Genomic DNA, 10,384 nt, shown 5'->3' on the forward strand with positions numbered 1-10,384 from the left:
AGATGTCCCAGCCCCTCCAACAAATCTGAAGGTTGGTGACAGTACAAGGACCTCTGTAGCACTGAAGTGGACAAAGCCTGTTTCTGATGGTGGAGCTCCTATCATTGGTTATGTGGTGGAAATGAGGATCAAGGGAAACAAGGATGCGGCATGGAAGAGGTGTAATGTCGCAGCCCAGCTAATTGTATGTGAATTCACTGTCTCCAGTCTGGATGATCATGAATGGTATGAATTCCGCGTTTCTGCTCAAAATCAATGCGGTATGAGCTTAACGGCGGATCTTACGATGCCCGTGCAACCCAAGGATATCCTTGGTGAGTCCTAAAATACATTTACATTTTACATTTTACATTCACATTTTTGTAATTTAGCAGATGGGCTCATCCCGATTGACTTAGTCAGTGAATAGTAAATAGTACTAGAGTTTGTTTAATGTGGCATATTTCAGTGTATCATCACACTAATACATCTATCTACACCTTCTTCGACCAACAGAGGCACCTGAAATTGACATGGATGCTAGTCTGAAGGACGGTCTGACAGTCAGGGCCGGATGTCCCATCCGACTGGTGGCAACCATCAAGGGAAGACCAGCTCCCAAAGTCTGCTGGAGAAGAATGGGTGTCGATAACGTTGTCAGGAAGGGCCATGTGGACATCATTGACACAATGACCTTCCTGGTTATCCCTGAAAGTACACGGGATGATTCAGGCAAATACTCCCTGACCCTGTCCAGCCCAGCTGGGGAGAAGGCAGTGTTTGTCAATGTCAAAGTACTGGGTAAGTAGTGTGTTTTCGCTCATCTCAGAACTGCTGCATTGCAGTTTGAATATCTGCCCATAATCTTATAATATGTTGTACTACATAAACATGTCAATGTGACTACATGTTTTTCCCCTCAACAGATACCCCAGGGCCTGTAGTGGGTCTGGATGCCACAGATATTAAACAGACGTCCGCCAAACTGGCATGGTCACCCCCTGAGAACGATGGTGGCAGTGCAGTCACTCATTACATTATTGAGAAGCGTGAAATCGATCGCAAGACCTGGGGACCAGTCGCAAACAATATTGAGCAGACTGAAACCAACGTCAAGAAACTTGTTTCAGGCACAGAGTATTTCTTTAGAGTCACTGCTGTGAATGAATATGGTCCTGGAGTTGCGAAGGTCTCGCCAAAGTCCTACATGGCATCTGATCCTGTCAGTAAGTACCCTTTTGGTTGACCGTTTCATTAATGATCTAAGGACCATTCATTAGATGCATTAGAAGCCTAGCCTTCAAATATTTAAGTCTGAAGTTTGACAACATTTTGCTGGTTTTCTTCTCCTCAGGCAAACCTGAACCATGCCCGAAGATTGATGTATTGGAAATTACAAAGAACAGTGCACTTCTGGGATGGCTGAAACCATTGGGTGATGGAGGAGCTAAGATAGATGGTTATATAGTTGAATATATGGGGCTCATCCCACCCAAACCAGAACCAGAACCAGCAGAACCAGTAGAAGGAGAGGAAGCTGCTCATCCTCCGGAACCTGTACCTGCACCTGTGGTTGTGGAAGAACCAGCGGAAGAGAAGCCAGAACCACAATGGATGGCATACACAACTGTTAAAAATTTAACCCTTTCAGTTAGCGGACTCAAGGAGGGTATGAAGTATAAATTCCGGGTGGCCGCAAGAAATATCATGGGTCGCAGTTCGTACACTGAAACTAGGGACGCTTATGAGATCAAGGAACAGATGCGTAAGTTTTCTTTTTTTTGCAACCAATGTTATTCACAACATATCCACTCATAATAGAATTGTGATTTGTGTGTGATGAGGGATTATTTTTCATCAAATGAAGTTAACAAAAAAATCATTTTTATTTGGTTTTCAGTGGAACCCAAGATTATGATGGCGGAGGCTGTGTCTGCCAAAGCAGGAGCTAAACTCAGAGTGGAAGCTCTTGTGTCTGGAAAGCCAGCACCAACCTGCACATGGATGCGAGGAGATGACAATGTTGTTTCCTCTAGTCGTCTTGCTGTGCACAAATCTGCAAACATGTGTGTGCTCATCATCAAAGACGTGTCCAGAACCGACAGTGGAATATACAGTTTGGTTGCTGAGAACAGCTGTGCTAAAGTAGATCAGCATATTAAAATCATCATCAGAGGTTTGTATCTTAATTGCATAAAATAATTAGTCGGTTCTATTTTCAAACTATTCAAATGAAAATTGTGTTAGATATGAATGCTGATAATGACTGTATGTTAATGTTTCAGATATCCCCGGAGCGCCTGAGCCTCCATTTGAGATCAGTGACATTGACGCTGATGCCTGCACACTCTCTTGGAAAGCACCAATTGAAGATGGCGGAAGCCAGATTACAAACTACGTAGTGGAGAAGTGTGACGTGATCAGAGGTGACTGGGTAAACGCTGTATCGTCCTGTGGCAAGACTGGCTGCAGACTGGGAAAGCTCATCCCTGGAAAGGAATACATCTTCCGTGTCCGTTCTGAGAATCGCTATGGAATCTCAGACCCCCTAACATCTGACAGGATGATTGCCAAATTCCCCTTCGGTGGGTTTCACACAAAAAATCTACTAAACTCTGTTATATTGGTGTATCGTTCACTTAATCTAAAACTTGTTTTTATTTGATGTATTTTATCAATAGATGTGCCCAGTGAGCCTTTAAACTGCCACATCACCAAGGTCAACAAGGACTGTATGTTTGTAGCCTGGGACAGACCTGAGAGTGATGGTGGCAGCCCTATTACTGGCTTCTACATTGAACGCAAAGAGAGGAACAGTCTCCTTTGGGTCAAAGCTAACGACTCAGTTGTCAGATCAATGGAATATCCCTGTGCAGGCCTTATTGAGGGCTTGGAATACAACTTCAGAGTATCTGCAATCAATCGTGCTGGACAGAGTAAGCCAAGCAAGAAGTCTGACTTCGTCACAGCAAGGACACCAGTTGGTATGTGTATTTTTTATTGCTTTTTTCATAAATCGTACGACTTCTTCCTCAAACATTGTGTACTTGATTTATTCCTGCACAGACACACCAGGCAAACCAGAGGTTCTTGATGTTACCAAGAATGCAGTCACCTTGGTCTGGACTAGACCAAAGAATGACGGTGGAAGCAAGATAATTGGATATTATGTTGAGGCCCTGAGGCTCCCTGGAGACAAATGGGTCCGTTGCAACACCAGCAGTCAGAATGTACCCAGAGAAGAGTACACTGCAACTGGACTGGAGGAAGACATGGAGTACCAGTTCAGAGTCATCGCAAAGACCGCTGTCAACATGAGCCGGGCATCAGACATCACAGACCCAGTTCTGGTCTCTGCAGAGAAGGGTAGGAATAGTGCATTGACATTTGTTTCCTCTAAATTAAGTACATATATGTATATACCATGGATTTGATTGGATTTTAGTGCATTTTTGACCATGTCTCAATGATAATTTCAGTGCCACCAAGAGTAGAAATTGGAATCCCAATGAAGAGGCTTAAGCCAGTGAAGGCTGGGGCAAATGTACTTCTTGAGGCAGAGGTGTTTGGAAAACCGATGCCCAAGGTTACATGGAAGAGGGGAGAGGAAGTATTGAGAGCTTCTGAGACGTTGAAGATGTCCCAGTTGAGACATCTCTTCAGCATAGAGCTTCTTGGAGTAACAAAGGAACACACAGGAGAGTATACTATTTTGGCAGAAAATGCAAGTGGATCCAAAACTGGAGAAATTAAGTTAACTGTTTTCGGTAAGTATAAAGACAGACAAAGATATATTTCAAGATATTTGTTTTTTTCAACTAGAAACATATTACATTTATTATAATCAAGAAACATAAACAGCTTCTTCTTCTTAGATGTCCCCGGTCCACCAGTCTCTGTCAAGTTTGGTGACGTGTTTGCCAATAGTGTCCAGATTAGTTGGGAGGCGCCTCTTGCCGATGGAGGCTCGGACATCACAAACTACATTGTTGACAAACGTGAGACCAGTAGAGCTGAATGGGCTCGGGTCGCAGGCCATATTCAGGGTGATGTGTTTGAACTCACCACAAAGAAACTGATTGAGGGACGAGAGTACCAGTTCCGCGTCCGCGCAGAGAATAGATTTGGGGTTGGAGAAGCCATCGTGACTGATCCCGTCTATGCCAGGAATCCATTCAGTAAGATTTCTATTTACTTTTTTCATGTACTTTAATGCAGTAGTTTTAATACAGTAAATCATTTAACAGACTGTTGGTTTAATACTTGAATCATTATTTTTAGCTGTCCCTGGGGCATGTGAGGCACCAGTCATCACAAACATCACCAAAGAGCACATGACCGTTAGCTGGAAGGAACCTGCCGATGATGGCAAGTCAACCATCTTAGGATACATAGTGGAGAAGAAGGGAACCAAGGAAGTCAACTGGACTAAACTGAACAGGAAAGCCTTGATAGAGAGAACCCTGGAAGTTGCTGGTCTGTCAGAGGGAGCAGAGTATGAATTCAGAGTAATTGCCCTGAACAACGCTGGCCTTGGCAAACCCAGTGAGCCATCCACTGTGGCTTCAGCCCACGATCCTATTAGTAAGTATCCAAACTTATTAAAACAATTTACCCAACATCATTCTGGATGACAATCATTCTGGATGACAATGCACCTATAATATGCAGCTTGATTTCTACCTATAATATGTACATTTATATTTACTTTTAATATAAAAATGTATACTTGATATTTATTTAATATACTTTTAATATATTCACTGAGTGTACAAAACATTAAGAACTCTTTCCATGACATAGACTGACCAGATTAATCCAGGTGAAAGCTATGGTCCCTTATTGATGTCACTTGTTAAATCCACTTCAATCAGTGTAGATGAATGGGAGGAAACAGGTTAAATAAAGAAGCCTTGGTATAATGAAGACATGGATGATGTATGTGTGTCAATCAGAGGGTTAATGGGCAAGACAAAAGTGTAAGTGTCTTTGAACGGGGTATGGTAGTAGGTGCCAGGTGCAAAGGTTTGTGTTAAGATCTGCAACGCTGCTGGGGTTTTCACGCTCAACAGTTTCCTGTGTGTATTAAGAATGGTCCACCACCCATCCAGCCAATTTGACACAACTGTGGGAAGCATTGGAGTCAACATGGGCCAGCATCCCTGTGGAACGCTTTCGACTCCTTGTAGAGTCCATGCCCTGATGAATTAAGTTCTGTTCTGAGGGCAAAAAGGGGTGCAACTCAATATTAGGAAGGCTTTCTTAAAGTGCACCCAGTGTATATACATTAAATACATTTTTATGCTTAATTTTAATGGTCCTTTGTAGCTCAATTGGTTGAGCATGGCAATTTTAACGCCAGAGTAGTGGGTTCAATTCCCAGGACCACCCATATGTAAAATATGTGCACACATGACTGTAAGTCACTTTAGATAAAAGCTTCTGTTAAATGGCTTATATAATATGTACCTTTTACAGTAATGTTGCCCCCTGTAGATTTTATATTATGTTCAAATATATATTTATTTATAATGACCTTTTATATAACATAAATGTGCTCCTCAATAGATCCTCCTGGACCCCCTGTGAACCCGATGGTCACTGACGTCAGCCGCAGCACGATTAGCCTGACCTGGACTAAACCAGCCAATAACGGAGGCAGTGACATCCTGGGATACCTTGTTGAATGCAAGAGAACAGACGCAACAGACTGGATCAGATGCAACGTGCCCAAGAACCTCCAAGACACATTCTACCTTGTTCAGAACCTCATTGATAAATCTGAATATCAACTGCGTGTGTCTGCCGTGAACAAAGTGGGCTTCAGTGAAACATGCGAAGTGCCAGACAAACATATAGCAAAGGACATTTTGGGTATGCTAACATTTGAATATTAACCCGATTGAATGAGTATACTGTAGGCTAACTTTAGGATCATATGTAAGAATAATAATAATAATAATAGTAATTGATTTGGATTTATACATAGCCTTTCTGGTGCGCAAAATGCTTTACAAGGTAAGGGAGGAAAGTCACCTCTATCACCATGTAGATTTATTAACTTTGTTTTTCAAGTATTCAAGTTTATAATGAGCTTACAATTAAGTCTATGTACACACCCAACATTGTGTAGATTGAAACAAGTTTTCTTGCTTTGATTTCAGTTGCTCCTGAGGCAGAACTCAGTGCTGACCTGAAGGAGGTTCTGGAGCTCCGTGCTGGGTCCCAAATGAGACTTTTCGCCACAATAAAGGGTCGTCCCACGCCCAAGGTGATCTGGGCAAAAATGAACAGCAACATCAAGGAAAGACAAGGCATCGTTATCAAGAGCACCGACACTGACACTGTGGTGTTAGTCCAGAGTTGCAACAGATATGATGCGGGAAAATATATCCTGAGTCTTGAAAGTCGCAGCGGAATGAAGATGTATACAATTGTTGTCAAGGTTTACGGTAAGCAGAAATTATTGTATTTAAGACTCGATTCATGAGATCTTAAATAAATATGGCTTAATCTGTAATCCTTAATGTATTTATCTATCTGACATACAGATACCCCTGGGCCACCAGTCAATCTCATGGTAAAGGGGACAACAAAGGACAGTGCAAAGATCCTTTGGGATACTCCTCTTATTGATGGTGGAAGCGAAGTGACCAGTTACATTATTGAAAAGCGTGATGCAGAGAGAAAAGCTTGGTCTCTAGTTAAAGATAACTATGCCAAAAACACTCTCAAGATCCCTGATTTGGAGGCTGGTAGATCTTACTGTTTTAGAGTCAAGGCTGTGAATGAATATGGTGTTGGCGAGGCATGTGAAACCGCAGATTCAGTTAGAGCGTCTGGTGAGTGATCATGCATTATATCTAATATAATCTACATTGTTTTGTGTGGAGAGAATGTTCTTCTAATCTCATTTGATATTACAGAGGAACCTGGGCCGGTCATGGACTTCAAGGCCTTGTTGATCACAAAGCAAGGATGCACCCTTGGATGGAAGAAACCTCTCAGTGATGGCGGTAGCCGCATCATTGTGTATGTGCTTGAGGTTATGAATGGAGATGATAACTGGAAGGAGCTAATGAGTTCCAAGAACATGCAGTACAGTGCCAAGGATCTGGTGGAAGGAAAAGAATATAAGTACAGAGTCAAAGCAGTAAATGACTCTGGTGACAGTCCGTACAAGGAGCTGGATGTGGTGGCTAAAGACCAGATCAGTAAGTCTTTATCTGCATCCCAAATGGCACCCCTTTCCCTATATAGTGCGCTACTTTTGACCAGGACCCATAAGGAATTCCTCCTCATGAACTATCTGTGATTTATCTCACTACCATTGTTTTTCACCGGCAGATATTAACCCTATTCTTGTCCTCTGTCTTTTCTAGTTCATCCTGGAGTTGACTTGCGGGGCATTCCCAATCTGTGCTACATTGCAAAGGAGGGAAGTATAGTCCGCATCAAGCTCCCACTCTACGGCAAACCTACTCCTAAATGCTCCTGGAAGAAGGGCGAGGATGAGGATTTGACCGATACTGGAAGAGTGTGTGCAGAATCCACAGCAGTCAACACTACCCTCCTGATCCGTGACTGCCAGAGGAGCGATGCCTCTAAGTACACAGTCACACTGAAAAACATTTCTGGAGTAAAGGAATCCACCATCTTCATTAGGGTGGTTGGCAAACCAGGAATGCCTGTCGCACCAATGAAGTTTAAGGATGTCACTGCAGATGGGTGCACCCTGAGATGGACTGCACCTAAGGATGATGGTGGATCAGAGATAACCAACTATACTCTTGAGAAGAGGGATTCTGTAACCAACATGTGGGTTAGCATTGCTACCGATATTGAAGCAGTTTCCAATACTACCACCTTCAGAGTGACAGGTCTTCATGAGGAGACGGAATACATCTTCAGAGTCTGTGCACAGAACAAGCATGGTGCTAGTGAAGGACTCAAATCCGAGCCTATTGTTGCCAAGCATCCATTCAGTAAGTTAAGTTTTCTTCTAAATTGTATAGATCATTTTTTGTCATTAGATGTAATTTGGATATTCTTGACTGATTGTAATGTTATCGCTCCTTTCCAGATGTACCTGAGGCACCACCTGCACCTGTGATCATGAGTATGCGTCATGATTCATCATTCTTGGCCTGGTCTGACCCTAGGAAGACCGGAGGCTCTCCAATTACTGGTAGAGTACAAGTGTCTTTTTTAGCATACAGTAGCAACTCTGTTTTCTGAGTTGATGCTTGTGGGAGTTATCAAGTGAATGATTTTGTGTATATTTGTCTAAATTCTGTCAGTGTGTTCGGTTAATTGAAAGGGGACGTCAGAACAACATCACCAGGTCATATTCCTGGTACATGTACTTGGCGAATAAAAATTATTCTGATTAACAATCATAACAATCTATGAACCCTTGTGATTTCAGGCTACCATGTTGAGTTCAAGGAGAGGAACAGCATGCTGTGGAAGAGGTCAGGGGGAGCCATTAAGATGAAGGAACACAAGGTCACTGGCTTAACTGAAGGACTGGAATATGAATTCAGAGTCATGGCCACGAATCTGGCCGGTGTTGGCAGAGCAAGTCCACCAACTGAGGCGCATGTTGCCTTGGATCCAATTGGTAAGTGGAATATTCTTTCAAGGCTTGTTCATTGAGGTGTCCCATGGCATCCATAGGCCAGATTGGATTGTGTCTTGTTTGTCCCCTTGGCAATTGGTTTTTGTAATATTTTCACTGGAATAATCATGAGACCAGAAAACGGTGAACAATTACATAAATGTGGGAGGTTTTGTCTTACAATCACATTGAGCATCCTTCTTGTTTGTATTTCAGATGCCCCTGGAAAACCTGATGTGATCAGCATCACAAGAAGTACTGTAACACTTCAGTGGACTGAGCCCAAGTACGATGGTGGACACAGACTGACAGGCTACATCGTGGAAAAACGTGATTTGCCTTCCAAGATCTGGCAAAAGGCTAACAATGTGAATGTTGTGGACACAGCATACACTGTGAAAGAGCTGCAAGAGGGATGCAAGTTTGAGTTCAGAATCAGGGCAAAAAATGCCGCTGGAGCATTGAGCCCTCCCTCTGAACAAACAGATACACTTGTGTGCAAGGATGAATACGGTAAGATATATATTTATATTGATGATTGTATTATTAATCATGAAATGAAGTAACAGAATGTGGTGTGTTTACTACCATGAAGGTAATTACTATATTGATTTATTCAACAGAGGCACCAACCATCACTATTGATTCCACTGTAAAGGAGGGACTCACAGTCAGAGCGGGTGACCACATCGTCATAACTGCAACAAGTATTGTAGGCAAACCCCCACCAACATCAGTGTGGTCTAAGGGTGGAAAATACTTCAAGCCTTCAGATATCTGCCAGATTGAGTCCACTGCAACGTCCTCGACATTGACGGTCAAATACGCCGGGAGATCGGATTCTGGAGAATACACAATTACAGCCAGCAATCCATTTGGTGTCACAGAAGAAGTTGTGAAAGTGAAGGTTTTGGATGTACCCGCAGCTCCGGGTCCTATTGAGGTCAGTGGAGTTTCGTCTGAGAAGGTCACACTGACATGGACACCACCAGCTGAAGATGGTGGATGTCCAGTTAAATATTACACCCTCGAGAAGAGAGAAACAAGCCGCCTCCTTTGGACCATTCTGTCAGAAAAAGTACTTGACTGCCACTATATTGCCAAGAAGCTAATCCAGGGAAATGAATACATCTTCCGTGTGAAGGCAGTTAATCACTATGGTCCTGGAGAAGCAGCAGTATCTGGGCCAGCTAAGATGGTGGACCAATTTGGTATGTAAAACTGACTTGTTTCATTTAGTTGGATTGAATAATGGTTATGTAAATGTTCACTAATGCATCCTAAATACTGTGATATACTTTGTTTGCAGGTCCCCCTGGTCCTCCATCAAAACCAGAAATTGAAGAGATTGGAGGACACCATGTCAAAATCAACTGGAAAAGACCGATTGATGATGGTGGTAGCGACATCACAGGCTACATGGTTGAAAAGAAAGAAAGAAAGGGCATGAGATGGGTTAGGGCAGCAAAGAAGTCCATTGCTGAACTCTCATATGAAGTAACAGGACTCACAGAGAAAGTCGAATATGAATTCAGGGTGGTTGCAGAAAACAAAGCAGGCTTCGGAGAGCCAAGTGAACCATCATTGTCTGTTACGACCAAAACTGTTAAATGTGAGTTAAAAAAGCTGCATCTATCCATATACGTTGCTTTTATGTAGTCATATTTACGTAGTCATTCCACTTTACATCCCTCACTTTTAGATATCTAATATCTGTCATTGTTGTAATATTGAATCATTATATATAGGGATTTGCCTTAATGTTATCTTTTAATCATATACTGA

General features: G+C 42.5%; 1 protein-coding gene across 1 annotated transcript in view; it reads left to right on the forward strand.

Annotated features, from left to right (window-relative positions):
- ttn.1 (titin, tandem duplicate 1) overlaps positions 1-10,384 on the forward strand; it is a 178,750-nt gene that overhangs the window by 117,744 nt on the left and 50,622 nt on the right. Inside the window, exons 177-197 of the mRNA XM_052522660.1 lie at positions 3-314; positions 496-780; positions 906-1,205; positions 1,334-1,744; positions 1,880-2,155; positions 2,265-2,564; positions 2,661-2,963; positions 3,046-3,345; positions 3,459-3,746; positions 3,855-4,157; positions 4,261-4,563; positions 5,548-5,853; positions 6,144-6,431; positions 6,531-6,821; positions 6,906-7,193; positions 7,362-7,964; positions 8,063-8,167; positions 8,408-8,602; positions 8,816-9,112; positions 9,223-9,810; positions 9,909-10,211. Coding sequence (XP_052378620.1) covers positions 3-314; positions 496-780; positions 906-1,205; positions 1,334-1,744; positions 1,880-2,155; positions 2,265-2,564; positions 2,661-2,963; positions 3,046-3,345; positions 3,459-3,746; positions 3,855-4,157; positions 4,261-4,563; positions 5,548-5,853; positions 6,144-6,431; positions 6,531-6,821; positions 6,906-7,193; positions 7,362-7,964; positions 8,063-8,167; positions 8,408-8,602; positions 8,816-9,112; positions 9,223-9,810; positions 9,909-10,211 — 6,645 coding nt within the window. The remainder of the gene's footprint in view (positions 1-2; positions 315-495; positions 781-905; positions 1,206-1,333; positions 1,745-1,879; positions 2,156-2,264; positions 2,565-2,660; positions 2,964-3,045; positions 3,346-3,458; positions 3,747-3,854; positions 4,158-4,260; positions 4,564-5,547; positions 5,854-6,143; positions 6,432-6,530; positions 6,822-6,905; positions 7,194-7,361; positions 7,965-8,062; positions 8,168-8,407; positions 8,603-8,815; positions 9,113-9,222; positions 9,811-9,908; positions 10,212-10,384) is intronic.

Source organism: Oncorhynchus keta, chromosome 7 (assembly GCF_023373465.1).
Source record: "Oncorhynchus keta strain PuntledgeMale-10-30-2019 chromosome 7, Oket_V2, whole genome shotgun sequence".
NCBI classification, from domain to species: domain Eukaryota; kingdom Metazoa; phylum Chordata; class Actinopteri; order Salmoniformes; family Salmonidae; genus Oncorhynchus; species Oncorhynchus keta.